The 22,734-nt window shown below is 41.0% G+C and overlaps 2 protein-coding genes across 2 annotated transcripts in view; one reads left to right on the top strand and one right to left on the bottom strand.

Moving 5' to 3' along the window:
- Positions 1-6,736, bottom strand: part of LOC101853575 (ribonuclease P protein subunit p30) — a gene marked incomplete in the record, with an annotated part of 22,786 nt that extends 16,050 nt beyond the window's left edge. The window contains 2 exon segments of the mRNA XM_005105523.3: positions 410-486; positions 6,621-6,736. Of these exon segments, the coding sequence (XP_005105580.2) occupies positions 410-486; positions 6,621-6,708 (165 nt within the window).
- Positions 6,737-8,156: 1,420 nt separating this feature from the next.
- Positions 8,157-22,734, top strand: part of LOC101853342 (F-box/WD repeat-containing protein 1A) — a 44,321-nt gene continuing 29,743 nt past the window's right edge. The window contains exons 1-2 of the mRNA XM_013086511.2: positions 8,157-8,354; positions 20,348-20,576. Of these exons, the coding sequence (XP_012941965.2) occupies positions 8,277-8,354; positions 20,348-20,576 (307 nt within the window). The 5' untranslated portion in view covers positions 8,157-8,276. The remainder of the gene's footprint in view (positions 8,355-20,347; positions 20,577-22,734) is intronic.

Raw genomic sequence — 22,734 nt, 5'->3', positions numbered from 1 at the left:
GACAGAAACAACAGACTATATCTTGACTGACAGAAACAACAGACTATGTCTTGACTGACAGAAACAACAGACTATATCTTGACTGACAGAAACAACAGACTATATCTTGACTGACAGAAACAACAGACTATATCGTGACTGACAGAAACAACAGACTATATCGTGACTGACAGAAACAACAGAGAGAAAGCCACATAATTCCAGCTGGGAATAATACTACTGATTACTAAAACTATTTTTACTATTAAAAGCTACAACTGCTACATGTATTATAACTTCTACTATTACAAACTACAACTACTAACTATTGTAACTTCTACCACTACCACTAATGACTATGACTACATGCCGACCTGACGCCGACCCCCCTTGACAATATACATTTCCAAACTTCCTCTAAGAGACTTACCTTTTCTCTTTGCCTTTTGCCTTTCCCACCCTTGAGCTCTTCCACGTGATTGTTGAATGCAATACGTTCATACCCGACTGAAAAACGTTATAAAAAGCATTTGTGTTTCACAAAGGAAAAAACTTCATCAATACATGTACTGCCATAAACTTTTCCTACCCCAGATACTCAGAAATGATAAGGACGTTTGTAAATGCCAGGCTCAACCACTTCTGTCTTTAAGCAATCCTGTAGTAGTGTACTGCATAAATATAGCTGGCATCCAACGAGCCGTTTTTAATATAGGGCACAAAGAGAATAACATTTTTATCACTGTACTTGATCAAGATTAATTTTTTTGTAAAAATATTTTTGTTTGGTTGCTGGCCTGCAGATGTGCCATGCAAAGTTTCTTATATGTATGTGTTGATCGAAATCTACAGGGCAGCAAAAAAATTAGTGGCGCAATTTCTCCTCAAATATCTCTTTAATGGGTGAATCAATGTCATCCTTACTTTGTGGTTGTGTCAATTTGTCAGAACTAAATCATAGTTTTCCACAATAATTGGGGCTAGATTAACAAAATCTTTTCTTCATAAATTTTTATAAAATATTTGAAATCTCTGCCACACATAAAATGGGATTGTCCACTGCACTTCCCACCTCTCCTCTCACACACATTTTGATTACATATAGTGGAACTCGGTTTCTACTAATCCAATTTCTATTAACTGACTCGGATTCAACAAAACGAGTTGGATTCCCCGACTTTTTTATTCACAAAAATCAATAAAAATAACTCTGATTCAACAAGCACATAAATGAGCAAGCTGGAATTCAACCAATTCGCTTGCAGGCTGAACTGCTCTCTATGCGACCAATCAGCGGCCTCCTTTCACACCAAAACAGGCGTTGTAATCTCGCATCCATGTCTTAGCGTGTCGGGGTCGCACCAGGCAGCCAGCACGTGTGTGACTGTGTGCGTGTGTCTGAGGGGATATTGGGGAAGGGGTACAAATAGTCCAGGCGAGGAAAGCCAGCAGAGAAACCAATGCGACACAGTTATTTTTTTCTTCGGCAACTGATCAATATTACAAGGATAAGTTAATCTGGACATAGATCTACGTAATGAACTGCGCCATGGACTGTGGAATCAAACGTTGTCGTATGCTAGCCTCTACACAGCAACATAACCTGTTAGGCAAACAATGTTGTTCGTCCTTCGCTTATGAAGATGACCATGACTTCACAAAAGGGTCTGTTAACGGTGATTGTGGGTCCGTAGACGGCTGATTAGGCTTATCCAGGCTCAGAACGGGTAGTCTGCTGTTGGACTTGTGGTGAAGCCAGGTCTAGACTTACACACGTCGCGATTTTGTTTGGCTTCAGCTGCTTTGGCTCCCTTCGTTAGCTTGCAGCGCCACGTGGGACGATCTTGGGCCAACGTTTCCCACGAGTCATTCAGGATTCCAAGTTCTTTTAGAGAGACTTTGAGGCAGTCCATGAAACGTTTTTTTCTGCCCTCCAACTGAGCGCTTGCCACGGAGCAGCTCTCCATACATCCGCTGTTAGGCCAACCGGCTGTCCGCCATTCTGATCACGGGACCGGCCCATCTGGCTCGCGTTTTGTGGAGGATGGTGTAGATGCTGGGGGTTCCGGCTCGCTCTAAAACAGCAGTGTCTGGGGCTTTGTCCTGCCATCTGAAGCGGAGGATTTTACGAAGACAGCTCAGGTGGAACCGATTGAGCTGCTTGGCGTGTCTGCTGTAGACAGTCCAGGCCTCTCTGGCGTAGAGAAGAATGGTAAGAACCACTGCCCGGTAGACCTTCAGCTTTGTGGAGAGCATGAGTCTTCTGGGCTCCCAGACATTCTTGCGAAGCCTCCCAAAGGCGGCCCTACTGTTAATTTACTGTATATATATATACGTACAGCACGTGACAGTGTGCAGCCTAGGTAGGTTAAGTGGTCAGCTGCCAGGAGTTTCTGTCCCTTCACCATGATTGGTGGCACTGTGTATGGTTGTCCAGGGGCTGGATTGATATTGGTATTGATGGTGAGGCCGAAGTTGTCACAGGCTAAGACGAAACAGTTCATTTCGTTTTGCATACACTCTTCTGTGTTAGCGTTGAGTGCACAGTCATTGCAAAGAGAAGTTCCCTGACGACTGTTTCTTTCTCCTTGGTAACGGCCTGGAAGCGCCTGATGTTGAACAGCCTGCTGTCGGTTCTGTACCTGATACAGATGTCATCTTCACTGCTGTGAAAGGCATCTGTTAGCATGGCGGAGGATACCATGCTGAAAAGAGTTGGGGCAAGGACACACCCTTGTTTAACGTGGTTGGTCACAGGGAAGGTGTCTGACTCGTCTCCGTCCCTTAACACCTTCACCATCATACCATCGTGAAGCTGTCTGACGATGGTGATGAACTTACTTGGACATCCATACTTCTCCATGGTCCGCCACAGTCCGTCTCTGCTGACAGTGTCGAAGGCCTTCGTTAGATCCATAAAGGTCACGAGTAAGTCTCAGTGTTGCTCCTGGCATTTTTCCTGGAGTTGGCGGGCGGCGAAGATCATGCCTGCAGTTCCTTGTTGTAAAAGGAAGTCACGACTTGTGCTCGACTTGGATTACAGAGAGGGAGAGTTGTGCAGGTCGTCAGCCTCACTCTCTCGTCCCGGCCCATCTGTAGCCAGTGGCAGGACATGGTTGAGACGACTGGAGAGAGGCCAGGATGCAGTGGATGGTCAGCAGTGTCTTGTGTGCCTCACTGTGCCCTATGCTGCGCTCCACAGCGCTTTGCTGGGTCCGCCTTTCCACCCGTTGAACCCCGGGGGTTTCCTCCGTGCAGTCCGCCAGAGATAGTCTTTGTTTACTAGGGGTAGACATTCCCTGCCCAGAAAAATTGGTCTCAAAGGGGGGAGAAAGGCAGGTGTTCAGGAAGATTGACGCAGCTTTCAGGCAGAGGCAGAAACAGGATTACGATCGAAGACATTGCGCCAAGCCCATGTCAGACTTGTCAAAAGGACAGCCAGTTTGGGTTAAAACCCCAAGGGATGCCAAGGCTACGGTTGTGGAAAGATCGAGAGACAGATCATACCTCTTGAAAACGGACAACGGCTTGAAGGTTCGTAATCGTCACCAGATCCGACTGAGGACGGTAGGCGACGACAGTAACCATCTTGTGATCCCCAGAGAGTCTTCTATGTTGCCTCACCATCAGCCAGGATTACCAGCGGAGTCACTAGAGTCAGACACAACCCTTTATGATACTTCCACTATGTCTGACTACATAACGAAGTCGGGACGCCATGTCAGGCCTCCGCAGAGACTCGACTTGTAGACAAAGTTTCTGCTGTGTACAGTGTATATAATGTTTCAGAGTTGTAGTTTCAGTTTCTGGTTGATGCGTTTAGCATTTTAAATTGTTCTTGAAATTGCTTGTGAGGGGGATGTGATGTCAAGGGACATGACTCTTATCTTTACTGTGGGAACTAGATAATTAGGGGAGTAGCACGCCCTTGGATGACGTCAAGAGCTGGGCGCGAAAAATAGAGAGATCGTCTGAGAGACTCACGGAGGTAGTCAGTCGAACTCAGGACCACGACAAGACAACACCTATCTTGGACGGGGGCCCCCTGACAGACCCCACGCATCGGACCGCCAGGTAACTTTACAATTTATGAAATTTTTTTGGATAATATTGATAACAATCGAGATGTGAGTTTTAATATCCAGTTACTAGATCTATCGAAACTGGCCCTCCCTGCATCTTTAGTATGAACAGAACAACCAAATTGAGTTGACCTTGCCGGGGGCAAAGTTAATTATGTCAACCAATGAGATTGTGCATAGCGATCACGCACTCTCGGCTTGCTGGGGGAAGAGATGTTGGGAAGAGGCCACTGTTGTCGATTTCACGCTATTCGATTTTTAAAAATAAATAATTACAGAAAAACTTATAACACACAACAAAATGAAACAAACAGTAACAGATGGAAAGACAAATGGTTGTGGAAGACATGCGAATAAACGTAGAACAACGCATCTCCCTGATTGGCTGCTAATTTTAGAAATGTGATGTCATCACTTCCTGGGATACCCACAGACTATTTTAAGAAGGCCATGGAGGTACCGCATGCAGGGTTGGGTTGATTTAAATCAGTCGATTTTTTAAATTTAAATCAACTTGATTTTAAAAATAAAAATCAGTGGTTTAAATCCCTTTTTTAAAAATGTATTTTTATTCAGTTTTTACATATTTCAACATTCAGAATTCCTTTCCTTGGTTTCATAAAACAGATATAAGGTTTAGTAGACTAATATAATCATGCTTAAAAGTCTGCTTTCCCCCCTTTCACTGTAAAATAATACAGTATTCTATTTACTTTTTTTTTCCATAATTGAAATCAGAGCTGGGTTGATTTAAATCAGTTGATTTTTAAAATTTTAATCAACTTGATTTTTAAAATAAAAATCAGTGATTTAAATCACTTTTTAAAAAATGTATTCAGTTTTTACATAGTTAAACATTCAGAATTCCTGTCCTTGGTTTTATAAGACAGATATATAAGGTTTAGTAGACTACTAATATAATGATGCTTAAAAGTCTGCTTTCCCCCCTGTCATTGTAAAATAATAATACAGTATTCAATTTATTTATTTTTTCATAACTGAAATTAGCATTTTCTTTTTAGACAAACACAAGCGCGCGCACGCACACACACTGTAATAAACTGCAAGTTTATCTAGATCTATGCATAATTACCCCCCCCCCCCCCCTTTCCTTTTAGACAGACATTTTCTTCATTTTTTGTCTGTAGCCATAATTAATTCACTGATATAGCAGATTGTTTTCTTTTGCAGTTGCTTAAATTAATCATTAGTTAAAATAAAGACAATGCATTTTGCACTAAAAGAACATGCTTTTTTAGCCACCAAAAATCCCAAACTGTGTCGATGTTTTTTAAAAAAATCGATTTAAAAAAAAAAATCTGATTAAAATTTTAAAAATCTGATTTAAATTTTAAAAATCGATTTTTTCAATTTTTATAGTTTAAAAATATTAAAAGTCACCAACCCTGACCGCATCGAATGACATGTTTCTGGTATGGTAATAACATTTCGGAATTCCTAGTACTTGGACAAGATGGAAGGTCGCTTAGATTCGTTGATGCTCAGAACAGTAAGAAAGCTGATGCTTGAAATTGAAACACGGTAAACGCAAAGACAATACACCGCACGAAAACTGTCGTAAAGACGCTGGAGGATTAACCCCCCCACCCCCTATTGCATGCTATCACTACATACATAAAAAAAACTACAAAACAACAAATATGATTTATGGGACAAACAAACTGTTGGTCAGTCGGGAGGAGGAGAAGAGAAAAAAAACAAAAAACCTTTCTTGACCGGGATTCGATACCACATTCATAAGATAATTGTATGACTTCAAACGTAGACACGCTGTCCATTTGGCCATTAGAACTTCCAACAGCGAGAAGTAGACTTTAAAGCTTGATATACATAGACACTTCCATCTTTGGCGCCATGCGGTTGGCTATATTTAGATGTAGTCACGTGATCGGAGGGGTATCCCAGTCTCACGTCAAACAAGATGGCCGCCTTACCTAAAAATAGTTTGCGTCGCTCTACATTTCATTGCATGCTTGTGGAAGTAATGATGATGCTGTAAATAGTGCTGGTGGAAAGACCCCGAGTTGTCGGTTACAGTTACTGACTACTGTATGTAGACACTGCCATTGGACAAAGAGAGTGCAGTCTTTTGACTTTGACTTTTGACATAGATCTAATTTAATTACACAGTCCTAGATCTAGATATTGGTCTTGATATAGAGTCTAGATCTAGATCTATATCTAGATTCTAGATCTAGATCTAGATTCTAGACGTCTAGAATGTAGATCTAGATCTAGAGTCATTATAGATCTAGATCTATACACATTTGAAGCGCGGCGAGCTAAGATATCAAACCTAACAACTGGAAAACAACAAATTATGGTAAAATCAGGGGGGCATGCCCCCCCCCCCCCCCTACTCTTGGGCCAAAACCGGCGAATAACAATAACAATAGGCCATTCCATTGGTCCATAACAATAATAAATAATTGCGAGGAGGAAACTACCGATTCTAGATCTAGATTGGGTGGATTGGTTTGAAATTTCTTCCTAAAACCACTTCCAAGCTAGAAAAAACATTTGCTAACGTAACCATACGTGATAAGGCCGTCTCCACAAGTTCAAGAAGGTTGTCGGGCATTGCTTTCCAATCTAGTTTCAGATCTGCGTACATGGGCGGCGCCATATTTGTTAGATGATTGACGGACGATCGTTCGTAACTCTTCGTCCTTGGCTTTTTTCTGATTCGGGATTTAAATAATTATTTTTATTTTTATAATCCACCAACCACGAAAACCAAAATTACAAAAAAAAAGATTCCCAAAGTTTTGTTCCCCTTTTATAAACTTAAGAGATTTGAACCACCAAAAATAGTGCTAATCAAGGTGTTGTGCTATAGGGATTTTAATCATGGCAATTATGGTGAGGCATCAGTTGTGTAACAATCATACAAACATGTAAGCCTATTTGTAAACAATGCTGGACAGTCCTGTAAGACAGTGAAAATATAAAAGAAGTAACATCATGTTGCTTCATAGGATACTTCTGGGAATTTCTTGGATGGAAAAGAAATCATAATATGAGCTAATTTGAAGAGGCCCACGCGGGTCGCTCAATAATATTTTATGCTTGCAGTAAAATTTCTGGGACACTGGGAATAGACAGGTCAGCTTCCACCATAGATGTACACTAGATCTTCTAGGCCCTATAGGTTTAAAAAGGAGATACACGTGTAACTCTATGGCTTCCACCATTGATGTAACTCTACAATATGCACTAGGTTCAAAAAGGAGATAACTCTATGGCTTCCACTGACAAAATTGAATGCAAACGAGACAGAGCAATCTCCTTGGAGAGCCAAGTGGATGACGGAGAAAGGTGGATTCATTTTATCGCTCTAAATTTGTTCTAAGACCCCCGATCATGCATCCTACTCTACTTCGAGAAAAAAAGGGGTGCAACATACTAGCTGTGGAGCAAAGATTTTAGGCCTACAGCCGGCATAGATAGGTCTTTTCCTTTTGGAGAGCCAGATCGGAAATAAAAAAAGAAATGAGATGTTCTCAAGTAACTGGGTGTTTTCCACCACCCTCCTACCCTAGTTCTCTCATCTAGTACATGCATTTGATTTCTCATCATTACACAACTACTAATTTGAATAGCCTAATTTGAATAGTCGAATGCAGCTAGAATCTAGGCCTTTTCAGTTCTTGGGATAGGCTAGAATCTAGGCCATCTCAGTTCTTGGGATAGGCTAGAATCTAGGCCTTCTCAGTTCTTGGGATAGGCTTGAATCTAGGCCTTCTCAGTTCTGAGAAGGCCTAGGCTCAAGGAGTTTAGAACTTTTAATCTCCTTGCCTAGGCTACAATCATCGCATGCGCAGCGAATTTGCTGACAAGTGACAAGTAATAAAACGAAATCTGTGGGTGACGAGCGCAACTTCCTCAGAAAAATCTATTTATAGAGCTGTTCCACTGGGAGTGGATATTTTGTGTTTTTTAATTCTGTAACTTATTTTTATGATTTGATTACCACATAATTCATACAGATTTATTATAATTCAAGTATTTTGTATCTGGTCTATTAATAAATAACTTTTAAACTGACATCGCACCTTCCCGTTAGTTCTGTAAATTTCATGACGTCACACATTTTCTGTCTCTGAGAAAAAAGGAAGAACATCAAGGGTGGAAACCGATTTTCTAGACGCTGTTTGGGCCTGCCCTTCCACCCATATTGTCTCTATGTAAATAATGTCCGATTTATCAGACTCTGGAGTTCAAGAGACCAATATGGAAACCTGTAGTTTACCAGATGATACTGACAGAAAGGTGAGTCTTCGCTCTAGAAAATGATCAAAACAAGTACGATGTTCGTCGTCCACAACGGAAAGGAAGGGCCCCTACTCCCTACCTTCGCCTTCTTAGTCTTAGTTCCCTGAATAATGACAAGATCGCTGTAACCCTATTCGATGATAAATATTTTTCTTCCTGTCAGAAATACGCATACTCCAATAATACTAGATCTAGATCTATTGTTTTGAACAAGTATATTTTTGATTAAATTTTAAAAGCAAGTTTCTACCATTGTGTGTCGTCTGTTCGAAGAAGACAAGAGCAGGGTCTCTAAATCAAGTTTTAGTTTTAGTTTGTGGGGTTAATTATCTGCTGGACACACCATATTCATCAATTACTTTTCCTAATTTTCCCATATTATTATGAGGCCCGCTACTTGTTTGTCTTGATCAACTAAAATGTCAGGTGGAGAGAAAAAATCTAGATCTAGATCTAGATCTAGATAAGGTGGACTAGAATCTAGGCCTAATCTATGTTTGAGTTTGAGTGATATTATTATTTTACTTCCTTGGCCTACTCTCATGTCTCATGCCTATGCTCAGGGCTCAGGTATTTTTCTTTGTTTATTTTTAGCCCGTAGCTGTGCGTACGGCCCACCCGTACGCATAGCCTAATAGCTATGCGTACTGCCCTCCCTACGTACGGCTCTTAGATTTAGATAAAAGTAGCAATGCCAATCGCCCGCTGCGCCTTGTGCCGGAAATCGGCCTCCGCGTGAGGGGTATTTTTTGGGCCGCTCGGAATCAGAAGTGACTCTCTTCTAAGTTTAGTTACGGGAAAACTCCTGGACGAAAATAAATGAAACTCGGCAACCAACCAGAGGAAAGGTTAAACTAACGACATGCCAGCGTACAATCCCGAACGATTACTAGAACCGGAGATATTGCCGTGTTTGTGAGAATTTCCTCTGCGGTTCGAAAACTAAGCGGAGCTGCGGGTTGATCGCCGACCACACAAGCGCCCCACATGTCTTCTTTATTGCTGTAAAATTTCAGATCTCTGCGTTTAGTAGATTTTCCGTACCAACTTAAAATTACCACCCACCCATTGATAAAACACTAGATCTAGAAACTTAATCGCGCATTCCAAACGCGAGGTGCCGGCATGCAAGAGGCGCGTGATCGCTAGGCGGCATGTGATTGGCTGCCTATAACCAAATGGGTCACCGATGACTACATCGCGGGTTTTCCCGATAGCGCTTTACTGAGTTTTAGAAGGGGTGATCGCGTCGCGGTAAAAACGATGTCACGCAATTCAACAAATTTCACGCAAATATCAGTCTTTAAGATCCAAAGTAATGAAGACAACGAAAAAGTGATAGCAGCACTAGATTTGGCACTAAAAATCACATGGAGATGCCAAGTTTCATTCATATGCTCCAATTCATTACTGACTTATGAACAGTTTTTCCTCAAAATACATCAAAACATGTCCCACATTTTGGCGATTTTTTCCTATATGAAGGTCCTCCAACATTTTGCAAACAAAAATCCCAATAACTTTTTTATTTATCAATGGATTTTTAAAATTTAAAAACCACAGTTCTTAGAATTTACTCTAGTTTCATTTAAGCCCATTTTTAAGCAATTCGGATGAAAATTTAATTTTTCATTGTCATTGCTAATAAAAGTATGCTCACAGCCTTGATAAGCGCTCCGCTGAACCAAGATCGTGTATATAACAAGATAGTTCACTCCTCTATAATTGAGCCAATTAAAAAAGTGTCCTCAATACTTGTGGCACCCTCTTTGAAAAAGTGCAGACTTTGCGATCAGAGTTACCCTACTTGTGTGAAAATACATATAACAGAAGTGAAACTAATAAACTGTGCTATATTATATTCTTCTGGTGAATTGAAAGAGAGCTTCAAAACAAAGACTGCAGAGTCATCTTAACCGATGTGCGGACTTCCGCTGACACTTTTTTAGCTGAGTGAACTATTTTGTCAGTACGATCTCTGGCCAAGAGACGGTCTGTGAGGTCAAGATAGCTTGCAAAATCATTGGTCACTAATAACTTTGACCTGTAATTTACATGTCATTTTCCATATAAGGCATGCTGAAATTTTCCATTGAAAAAAGGTCAGCGTCTGTGCCCTTTATTAGCAATGCCAATCGCCCGCGGCGCCTTGGGCTGGAAATCGGCCTCCGCGCGAGGGGTAATTTTTGGGCCGCTCGGAATCAGAAGTGACTCTCTTCTAAGTATAGTTACGGGAAAACTCGTTTACGAAAATAAATGAAACTCGGCAGCCAATGAGAGGAAAGGTTAAAAACTAACGACATGCCAGCGTACAATCCCGAACGATTACTAGAACCGTGTGATCGCTAGGCGGCATGTGATGGGCTGCATATAACTAAATAGGTCACCGATGACTACATCGCGGGTTTTCCCGATAGTGCTTTACTGAGTTTTAGAAGGAGTGATCGCGTCGCGATAAAAACGATGTCACGCAATTCAACAAATTTCACGCAAATATCAGTCTTTAAGATCCAAAGTAATAAAGACATCGAAAAAGTGATAGCAGAACTAGATTCTGCACTAAAAATCACATGAAGATGCCAAGTTTCATTCATATGCTCCAATTCATTGCTGACTTATAAACGGTTTTTCCTCAAAATGCATCAAAACATGTCCCACATTTTGGCGATATTTTCCTATATGAAGGTCCTCCAATATTTTGCAAATAAAAATCCCAATAACTTTTTTATTTATCAATGGATTTTAAAAATTAAAAACCATGACATAAAAAATGTTTGCTCTTAGGCAAACGTAATTTGTAGTACGTCAGTCTTGTACGGCTGCATGACGACACCCCAAACGTCATCACTAAGCACAAAAGCTAAATCTATAACCACAAAAATGATTCATTTCTCAAAGTTTGTTCACACATCACACTCTTGATCCAGGAATCCAATGTAAACACCGCAATTTCACTAAAATATTCAATAGGGTAGCCTAAAAACAGGGTAGCCTAAAAACCGTTGCTTCCGCTGTTCTGGGGAAGCGGTTAAGGGGAAGTCACTCGAGAAAACAATTATATCCGGGCACTGTTGATGATCCGTTCAAAACAAAAGTAGGCTAAAATTCGGACTTCCTGTACGTCGCAAAGTGACGCCAATCACGGCGAATGTTAAACAGCCGACCGAAGTCGTAGATCTAGGAACCCGATGTTCCTTTCGCGCATCGCGGCTTTTGAAGTATTGAATAAACGACGAAAAGCAAAAACATTTAACCAGCTGTGGTGATTCTACAAAAAAATAATGGTGTTTTCTGAAACACCTAGTCCGTGACGACACGGCTGACGCACAAGTGATCCGAATTGTTCGTTTATTTGCAAACTAATAAACCGATTTCTTGAGCAAGTGAACCTTTCTCGATCTCAAATAGCATAGGATCAAAGCACAGGTTAAAAAAAAAAACCACCCAAAAATACTAAATTTTGGACATTCTTGGAAGTTTGCATTGGTGTGCTCAAAATGACAGTCCAGGAATCACAAAAAAACGAACATTTTTGGCACAAAATGTACAAACTTAAATTGTAAAGCTGACACTGGGTCTAAAACTGCTAATGCAGGTTGTACATCCTATATTTAACATGTGTATAAGTTTTGGAGGAATAAATACTATTTTAAAGCATCACATTTATGCACACTAATGTGAGATGTATGTGTTTTTCCCCACGTTTTGGCAATGGCTCATATATGGGTAGTAATAAAGCACCTTCAGAGATATCTGATATACATAATAATTCTTGTTTTCTATATTCTAGGGCGCCAGGGTGTAATTTTGGGGCCATTCCGCTTCGGGTTCAGTGGTAGCCCTTTTCTAAAATTGCAGGAATACCCCTTTGATCGATAAATGAATTAATTAACCTTGGCAACCGATCAGAAGAAAGGCCAAACTTACTATGCATGCGTTCAGTGTGCCAACAGATTTCTAGAACAAGAGGAATTACTGTGTTTGTGGGATTTTTTTTTTTCTTTCTTTTTAAAAAGCTAAGAGAAGCTGCCCTCAAAGGCAGACACGCTGTCTATTGGGCCATAGCTTTAGTGAACATGTTGACCCAAACCATGACTGTGCAATGTGCTGTTGCGAACAGAATCAACAACTTTTTTTTGCGCACTCATATAACCTTATGCAATTGCGAACGCCGTAAAACTTTTACTAAAACAAACAATAAGAGAAGTCTGCTGTGTCATCTTTGACCAGGTAGGCACTCCACATGCCTTCTTTAATTTATTTGCTAACTGAGAATCACCACTCATCCAGCGATAAAAGACTACTAGAGCCAGAAATTGGTTCAGAAACTGAATCATGTGCAAGCTTGCTGCATGCAAAAGTCGCTTGATCAGTAGGCAGCAAGTGATTGACTATATATCTAGGTCACAAGAGTCCATTGCTGTTGTTTTTGCTAAACTGCTTTGTTCAGTTGTGAAAGGGTGATGGCACAACAGCACTGATTCTTTAAGACCAAAGCTGTACCACTTTGTATCAGGTAGAGTCAATTTAACTAATTTCTGCACAGCCATGTTCAGAATTAGACCTAAGAAGTAAAATGTGTTTCATCCAGTTTTGATTGGGCTTTTTCCCTGTTTTCCTGATTGAATGGGAACCCTGCTTTCAGTGCCGGAGAGTGTAGCACACGCAGCTCAGTGCCGGAGAGTGTAGCACGTAGCTCAGTGCCGGAGAGTGTAGCACACGTAGCTCAGTGCCGAATCGTGTAGCACGTAGCTCCGTGCCGACTCCACTCTCCAGGCTTGTGGGCCGGATTCAAACACTGCAAAACTTTCTCTACTTTCAACACATCTTTGTCTAAGCCCATTCTGGTTTCAGGACAAGGAACGTAAAACCACGACAGCTATGTCAGATGAATATCTCGCTATACTGAGAAAGTTTTGAAAAAAGTTTAGGGGAGGAGGTGTTATAATGCTGTAGAGGCCTGGTTTCAGTGGGATGGGGCCACACTCTACAATTCAAGAGTAGCCCTTGTATGGTTTCAAGAAATGTCTAGGGAAAGCCTTGTGAGCCGAAAGTTTCACAAATGAACGGTCACAATATTTCCCCCCCAACATGAGCCCCTTTAATTACTGTTTTTGTGATTTTTTGACAGAGCATCAAACTATCAGACAATTGAAACTGAATGTTGAACAGAATGTCTGAATTGGACCCAAAAACATGCCACAGGGTATTCAAAATTTCCCTTGACATAATGGAGTTTTTAGATGGAGAGAAATGGTCAACCCCTGGAGTTTGAAATAGCCATTACCAGGATTACCTTCCTGAGTTTATTTGGCAATATCATTTTGGATTAATTTGTTCTTCAATGCTTAAATAGTGACTTGACTGAAATCGAACGATTTATGGTTGACTTTTTAAAATAGTTTTGTTTCTCTCAATTTTGGTTGAACTTTTAAAAACCTTTATTTTTCTAACGTTATAAAGTTTATTTTAAATTGAGCATTTGCCAAAAGGTGGGATACCTGGGTGTGACAAATGAGGTCCAAAATCAAACTTATGCAATAACTCTTTAATCATCCATATATATAGTTTAATGATTGCTCTTTCAGACTCAGTAACTGCCAAAGCTGTATATGCAATGGTCTTGGTGTAATTCCGACTTGAATGACGGAAATAGCAGAAAGTTCGTTAATAACAATGATGACACAAATTTATGAATACTCAAAGTTCCTTTCTTCAGCTTGGCTGAGGTTATATTTTGAGACATAGCAAACAACTTCCAAAAATACATAGAATTGACAGTTTATAAAAATCTTTATTAATTATTTTGATTAAATTACTTTCTTGTGTCATAATAGTTATGAACGAACAATAAGTGGCCAAAATGCTATCAATTATGTCAAGTTTCATTGACTAGAATTGTCTAAAATAACACTCTTGTCTAATTATAGTCAAATGATAAATGAAAGACCATTTAACAGCTATTTTTAAACGCAAACTAGTCATAGGGCATGTTATACATCAATTTAAAGTTCGTTCATAACCATTATGACACACTGTTTCGTTCATAACTATTTATATGACAAATTTTACTTTGGGCCCCAAAAATTAACTTATTTTTCTGTGTTTCACATAAAATGGTTTTCATTTATGAGACTCTCCTTAAAATATGATAGATTCCTCTATGTAGGAAGAATTCAAGTTTATTTACTGAAAAACCCTTAGAATACCTTTAAAATAGTTCTTTCATCACAATTATGACAAACTTCAATTTTGACCTAAAAATTAATAATGTTTTGTTCCTAACTGTAATGACACACTGTGTCGTTCATAACTATTATTAGGTACCAGAAACTAAATTTTCAAAGTAGTTGTATGCCAAATTTATCAGTTCCATTTGAAAGGCCTATATCCACTGAGCATTTTGGTACCATTCTTTAACCTCTCAGTCAAATTTTAAGAAAATGGTAGTTGTTTAAAATTTGGTCAAATTTGTTTAAGTCAGTCACTGGCTGCAACCCCATGTTTGACAGACAATAAAAGAGTACCAAGAGCACTAAACATCTCCACATTAACAGAGTACAATCGCTATAACAAATATATGGAGCCTAATTTTTTTCAAGACTGTGAGATCATTACAAATCAGTACTTTATCGCCTCAAACACGATGATCTGTCGTTATTTCAACAAAAACACAGAGCGTTGACCCCGCCGGCGCCGCACCGCGGCGAGCGAGTCAGCTCTATACTGTAGTGTACCCCGCGTGCGGGGTCACATGCTTTCTGAGTCTCCCTGAAGGATTGATGAAAAATAATTCCAAGCTGATTACTGTATTCTAATAGAAAATAAGCTGATCTTTTATTAGATATATTTTTTATGCCGGTATTTTACATATTGTGGGTAAAAAGTTATCTTTAAACATTTTGACAGTATTTTTTAAAGCTTTCTATTTAGACGCCAAAGGCAAATCACATACCACGGGAAACCCCTTTTAAAGCTCTACAGTTCTCCGCCAATGAAAAGACGGCATTTAATCATTCCTCGGTCCGCGAAGCATTTGAATGCACCCGTGTCAATTTTTCAACCGGCCGACCACGCATTCCGACCGCGAGGGGCTTCGCTTTCGTCGGCGATTCTCCAGCTCCTACTAATCGGACAAAAAAACAACTTACACCATTGTAACGAGGAAAAGCTGAACTTTTATAAGGTGTATGGCACTTGGTGTTTTATAGCGAAAGAGCAAAGAAACAGCGATCAGAATTACCCCGATTTCACCGATACCACGCGGTCGGAAGGCCGCGAGTGCCCACGAGGCCGTGTTTACGCTACCTACTATAATGACAAATTTTACTTTGGGTCCAAAAAATTAACTTATTGTTCTTTGTGAATCCCATCGACGTTATGTCATTCACATAACGTCGATGGGATTCACAAACCGGCTACATGCAGAAAGGCAAATTTTACAGGAGGGACAAAAAAACGATTATTGTTAAAACGCACAGCGCACAATCTTTCATATTTTTATACAAAAGGTTGAGTTATAAGTGTTGGGACCAAATACTACTTGATTTTTCTTAAATACCACAACCGATAGTTTTATTTCGCATGTAGCCGGTTATGGAATCACAAAAAAATCTTAATGAAAGCTGTCTGGTTCAAACTGGGTTTGAATCTTAACCTGGTCGATTCATACACAAAATGTTTTAGATTAGAATGACAAGTTTAGTGCTTTGACTGGCCCTTTGTCTGTAAATTAATTAACCCTGGTTACTGGGAGGTGTGGGTTCAAACTTTGTTACCTGTCGATTCATGATGAAAATTTTAATTAATTTAATTTAACATCCTAGCTGCTCTCTCGCCTAGTATTTTACATTAGGTTACCAGTACTAGAAGTCGTCGACCAGGTGTCTGAAGGCCAATACATGTACTTGAACATGTGCAATGGTTAAGGTTCAATGCCCTATCAACACTATTAGGTTATTCAAGAGGAAGGGGAGGGGGGGACTATATCTGCCTTTGTGGAACTTTAGCTGTACTACGTGAAATGTCCCAATGTGCCAGGTCATCAATTGTTTGACTAGAATTGTTGATAAGAAGACATCGCTGTGTTTACAAAAATATCAAACAAAAACCCAAACCAACACAAATTAAGTTGTTGAAAAAGCCAGGACAAGACTTTTTAAAAAGCATTTTTCTGAGAAACCTCCACTTTTGTTCGATATCCCCCAAGGGCAGGGCGTTGGTATGGCAAATTTTGGTCTTGGGGCTCTAATCTGGATCGGGAGGTTATGGGTTCGGTTCTCGGCTGAATTATAATAACATTTAAAACTTGGTCCCTTTGCATCTTATTGTCTGGGGCGTGATTGAAAGAATATTAGTATCGTTTGATTGCACATAGATGGGCTCATTTCTTCCTGTGCACTATCTTTCATCATTTCTCACGCTTGAATTCCTACATTATAATAAAAAATGAAACAGTGTAAGCTACATAGACGACAAAATCACATTTGAATTCCATGATTGTAAGTCTCTACTTTCCCTATGAGCAATGTTCAGTGCTAGTCAGTTGACAGAGCGTTGTAAAATGGATGGTAGTCAACTGGCATGACCTCTTACATCGTTTGGACATTTCTCCGTTTTTCATATTCCTGGAGCTAGTGTAGGCAGGCGTTGGGTCAACCAGCTCCCACTTTGGTTGGTTGGACCTCTTGGGAGAATTTGGTGGGGCTCACCTCCCTGACTCATCAGGATACACCTCCTGTCCGTCACCGAAGAGTCCCCGACTCTCCTGCAGGGTTGGAAATGGTCGGACATGCTCTTGTAATCCTGAAAGTCGTTGGTGTTGCAGATATTTCCCATGGTATGGATGGGGTTTGAGCGTGATGACTGTGTTTTATGGACATACTGGGCTGACACATAGCAGGGAAGTCTTCAACCTCCTCTCGATATAATTGAGCTCGGAAACCCACTTTTGTTTGTAAGATGCTCCTTTTCTGGTATTCTTTGTTCAATTTGAACCCTGTTTCTAGCACAAAAAAGAAGCAGCTTAGGTATGTCCAATCATCACCGTATAGAGTTACTTTTGGCAGCCAGGATTCCTTTCAGAAAGTTGATTATGTACGTTGCAAATTCGTTCTGTCTCAGCCCACCACATCGTTCTCAGCAACGTTGTAGTACGTAAAAAGATGCGCCGATATTTTAATCTTGTACTACAGAGAAGACGCATTGCTTCTTAAGGCCAAAGGAACAGCTGGCACGTCCATTCAACACCAGAGTGTTTTTCATCTTTACCTAAGGACTTGATGGCTATTTCCTTGTCGGCTGTGGCTTTCTGTTTGTTCCTTCACACTTTCAATGTTTCAACCAAGCATGTTCATGCACGTTGCCACAATAATCACGTTAACATCGCAACAATACTCACAAGGATAGAACAGAGCCAAGTTGAGCTCGTCGAAAATTTGCTTCACCAGAGGGAGCGTTGCTTCATTTCTGTATACTCTGACGTGTAGAGCCATTACACGTCAGCAAAACTTTGGAAAGGGGCCTCAAGGTACAGCTTAGTTGAGCCATACAGTAATGTAATGATAGTCGTGATAACTTGTTGAAGAATCCCTCAACACTGAGGATACATCGGCCACGCGTGCATTCATGTTTGACTGCTCGTTTATCGCCCAGTTCCTAACACATCATGTTCCAAAGTCCGATGGTTGACATAATAAACAACTGTCAGCAAACTTTCTCCGCAAACTGTCTGCTACGTTGCTGAAAATACCTGATGATGGAACATTACCCTTAAGTTGGGTTAAAATTAAAAATACATCCCAAAACAACTGTAAATTACATGGAATAAGGTTTCATTCATAACCATTATGACACACTGTCACGTTCATAATAAAATATGATGACAATCCATTATGACAAGCATATTTTTGCCTCTTCTTCGCTTCTCTTTTGAGTCATCAGCACGATACTCTTCCGTGTTTAATCCACCATGTAAAAAGATGTTGTGAAACAGTGGGAAGTCCCTCACATGATATTTTGCAGAAATATCATAAAGTGTTTGTTCATAACATTATGACAAACCTGGATTATCTCAATCAAAGTCATATTAAAGCAAAACCATGCGACGGAGCGGAAAATTACCCTTCTGATGGATCAATGTCAAACCAATGTTTAATACTGATCATTTCTGGGGATGATATGTGTAACGATTTGGGTTTTCTAGACCTTGGAAAGTCTGATGATGTAATTATGACACAAGTTATGAGCGAACTTATAAATTTTACTCTGCAATAACATCATTAATATTAAAAAATTAAACCCTTATAATGGACACACAGTGTTATGATGGTGTATACTAAATATTTTCAATGTTTGAATGCACTACTGTTTGATAGTTTAAGATTAATAATATTCTATATTTAACATTCAATTACGTGTGCACTCAAGATGAGTAAGAAAAATGCCCTATTTTTAGTACTATATTATCTGTCTATGAAGAGATATAAGATGCACACATTAATCTACTTGCTCATGCAGCTTGACCAACTTATTTCCTTGCCATATGCATAATGTTTTCAGAAGAAAACATATTTTTCCATGAGCAGTGGTTGATTTAAAATGTCCTCATGCAAACACCCCCACCTTTTGGCAAAGGCTCGATGGTAAAACAAACACTGAGTCACCACCCTTCGGAGAACGAGCGACATTTCTGTCGCAAGTTCACGTCGACGTCCATTGTTACTTTGGTACAGATTAGGTAAACTCAACAGTGACCAGTCACCTCACACATGATTTGTTCATGAGTTGTAGGCGGGGCTTATAGGTTATGACGGATCACCCGCTTCCCTCACCAGCAGTTGAAAATTTATTGTTTCCCCATTGGTCAACTTCTGTAAACATTCACTGGAGGGACTAACACTAACGACAGGTGAATGGACTATGACGGACTGTCCACGGCATCAGAGGCCGATTTAGAATTAACAACGAAGCATCGGGCAAGTGGAGACCACACCTGGCCGCCTGAGGCGGGTAAATTTGGCTGAAGATGGATAAAATAGGGTGGCCACGGCCGGGTTGGACAGGTGACCGCTAAAGCCAGTTAAAATATATAGAAACAGCTCAAGGGGGGAATGGAAAGTGTCCGTCTGTACAGGTGGCCGTCATGGCAGGTTCCACTGTATAGATATATACGGTATCTTAAGTCATTTTCCCCCTATTTTTGTGTATGTTCTGTGTTGCAGATTTTCATCTTAGTCGGTGGTTGGCAGGTGCTCAGGTGTGGCTTGCTCCTTGTTTCCCCGTTCAACATCTATCCTTATTTCCTCTCTTCTTTGTATGGTAGTAACCCGTCCCGTCTGTGGCACTCAGAAGACCTATATATACATGTATTTGTGTTACACGTGCCTGATAGAGCTCACCAAAACTTTATTACAAAGTTCCTTCAGTGGTCTCGCAAAAGCAAAATTGACAATTATTTTATCCAAAGACAATGAATAGGAAAGTCCTGAATTGCGATAATGTTTGATTTATTGACATAAATTTGGTTCAGTATAGAACACTTGCGTAAAAAATGTCACCTTTTGAGACTAGAAAAAGAAAATTGAAATAGCAACACAAGCAATTTAATTACATAAAAGCAAACATGTCAGTAACAACAAAAAGGGAAAAAGGTAGTGTGAAAAATGAGTTTAATAGATGGTGACAAGGTCACGCATGAAATAAGTGGGAGTTTTTCAAGTCTCTTTGTTGTAGTTTATGGTCTAGAGGGTAGACTTTTTGTTTCAGGCGCCTACTAAGACATTTTCTACTACACTGGTCTGACCCATTGAGGTTGGACACAAATGCATTTAGAAATTGGGGCAGCAAAATAGAAAACTCATTTTTGGCATATGTGAGGCATCATTGTGAAATCAGGTGCTCGTCAAAATAGTCCAATCAAAGACATCTGCATACTTTGGTTTTGCTTGAGCAATTTTTATCCAATTTTTTTTCCTTTGTGGGCTGAGCAGATTGACACGACACAACTGCCTCCGTCCATTGTGAACAAAGAGCTGATGGAGTCAGAGGAGTTCCTGCGTGACCGCGACGCCTGCACCAAATACTTCAACAAGTGGTGCGAGGGACAGCAAGTGCTCTTTGTGGAACATTTACTTTCACTCATGTGCCATTATCAGCACGGCCAGATCAATGCCTTCCTCAAGCCCATGCTACAGAGAGACTTTATCTCAGCCCTACCAGGTAATTGACTACGATCGGCAGGGGATAGTGACAGTCATTGATTGAATTTCCTGTATGATTAGTTTCTTTAGGAGTAATTTCATTGTTGAAAGAATGGTGACAGTGTGAAACTGACATGTCTGTGTGTGTGTCTCTGTGTGTGTGTGTGTGGTGACAGTGTGACACTGACATGTCTGTGTGAGTGTATCTGTCTGTGTGTGTCTGTGTGTGCGTGTGTGTGTGTGGTGACAGTGTGACACTGACATGTGTGTGTGTGTGTGTGTGGCGACAGTGTGACACTGACATGTCTGTGTATGTGTGTGTGTGTGTGTGGTGACAGTGTGACACTGACATGTCTGTCTGTGTGTGTGTGTGTGTGGTGACAGTGTGACACTGACATGTATGTGTGTGTGTGTGGTGACAGTGTGACACTGACGTGTGTGTGTGGTGACAGTGTGACACTGACATGTCTGTGTGTGTGTGTGTGTGTGTGGTGACAGTGTGTGACACTGACATGTCTGTGTGTGTGTGTGCGTGTGTGTGTTTGTGTGTGTGTGGTGACAGTGTGACACTGACATGTCTGTGTGTGTGTGTGGTGACAGTGTGACACTGACATGTGTGTGTGTGTGCGTGTGTGTGTGTGTGTATATGTGTGTCTGTGTGTGTGTGTGTGGTGAGTGTGACACTGACATGTCTGTGTGTGTGTGGTGACAGTGTGACACTGACATGTCTGTGTGTGTGTGTGTGGTGACAGTGTGACAGTGTGACACTGACATGTGTGTGTGTGTGGTGACAGTGTGACACTGACATGTCTGTGTGTGGTGACAGTGTGACACTCACATGTCTGTGTGTGTGTGTGTGATGACAGTGTGACATTGACATGTCTCTGTGTGTGTGTGTGTGTGTGTGTGTGTGTGTGGTGACAGTGTGACACTGACATGTCTGTGTGTGTGGTGACACTGACATGTCTGTGTGTTTGTGTGTGTGTGTCTCTGTGTGTGTGTGTGTGTGTGTGGTGACAGTGTGACACTGACATGTGTGTGTGTGTATGTGTGTGTGGTGACAGTGTGACACTCACATGTCTGTGTGTGTGTGTGGTGACAGTGTGACACTGACATGTCTGTGTGTGTGTGTGTGTGTGTGGTGACAGTGTGTGACACTGACATGTCTGTGTGTGTGTGTGCGTGTGTGTGTTTGTGTGTGTGTGGTGACAGTGTGACACTGACATGTCTGTGTGTGTGTGTGTGGGACAGTGTGACAGTGTGACACTGACATGTGTGTGTGTGTGGTGACAGTGTGACACTGACATGTCTGTGTGTGGTGACAGTGTGACACTCACATGTCTGTGTGTGTGTGTGTGATGACAGTGTGACATTGACATGTCTCTGTGTGTGTGTGTGTGTGTGTGTGTGTGTGTGGTGACAGTGTGACACTGACATGTCTGTGTGTGTGGTGACACTGACATGTCTGTGTGTTTGTGTGTGTGTGTCTCTGTGTGTGTGTGTGTGTGTGTGGTGACAGTGTGACACTGACATGTGTGTGTGTGTGCGTGTGTGTGTGTGTGTATATGTGTGTCTGTGTGTGTGTGTGTGGTGAGTGTGACACTGACATGTCTGTGTGTGTGTGGTGACAGTGTGACACTGACATGTCTGTGTGTGTGTGGTGACAGTGTGACACTGACATGTCTGTGTGTGTGTGTGTGTCTGTGTGTGTGTGTCTGTATGTGTGTGTGTTTGTGTGTCTGTGTGTGTGTGGTGACAGTGTGACACTGACATGTCTGTATGTGTGTGTGTGTGGTGACTGTGTGACACTGACATGTCTGTGTGTGTGTGTATGTGTGTGTGTGTGTGTCTGTGTGTGTGTGGTGACAGTGTGACACTGACATGTCTGTGTGTGTGTGTGTCTGTGTGTGTGGTGACAGTGTGACACTGACATGTCTGTGTGTGTGTGTGTCTGTGTGTGTGTGGTGACAGTGTGACACTGACATGTCTGTGTGTGTGTGTGTGTGTGTGTGATGACAGTGTGACACTGACATGTCTGTGTGTGTGTGTGTGTTTGTGTGTCTGTGTGTGTGTGTGTTTGTGTGTGTGTGGTGACAGTGTGACACTGACATGTCTGTGTGTGTGTGTGTCTGTGTGTGTGGTGACAGTGTGACACTGACATGTCTGTGTGTGTGTGT

The sequence above is a fragment of the Aplysia californica genome, unplaced genomic scaffold, assembly GCF_000002075.1.
Source record: "Aplysia californica isolate F4 #8 unplaced genomic scaffold, AplCal3.0 scaffold00474, whole genome shotgun sequence".
Classification (NCBI taxonomy): domain Eukaryota; kingdom Metazoa; phylum Mollusca; class Gastropoda; order Aplysiida; family Aplysiidae; genus Aplysia; species Aplysia californica.
This window is presented reverse-complemented; position numbering and strand designations above follow the sequence as displayed.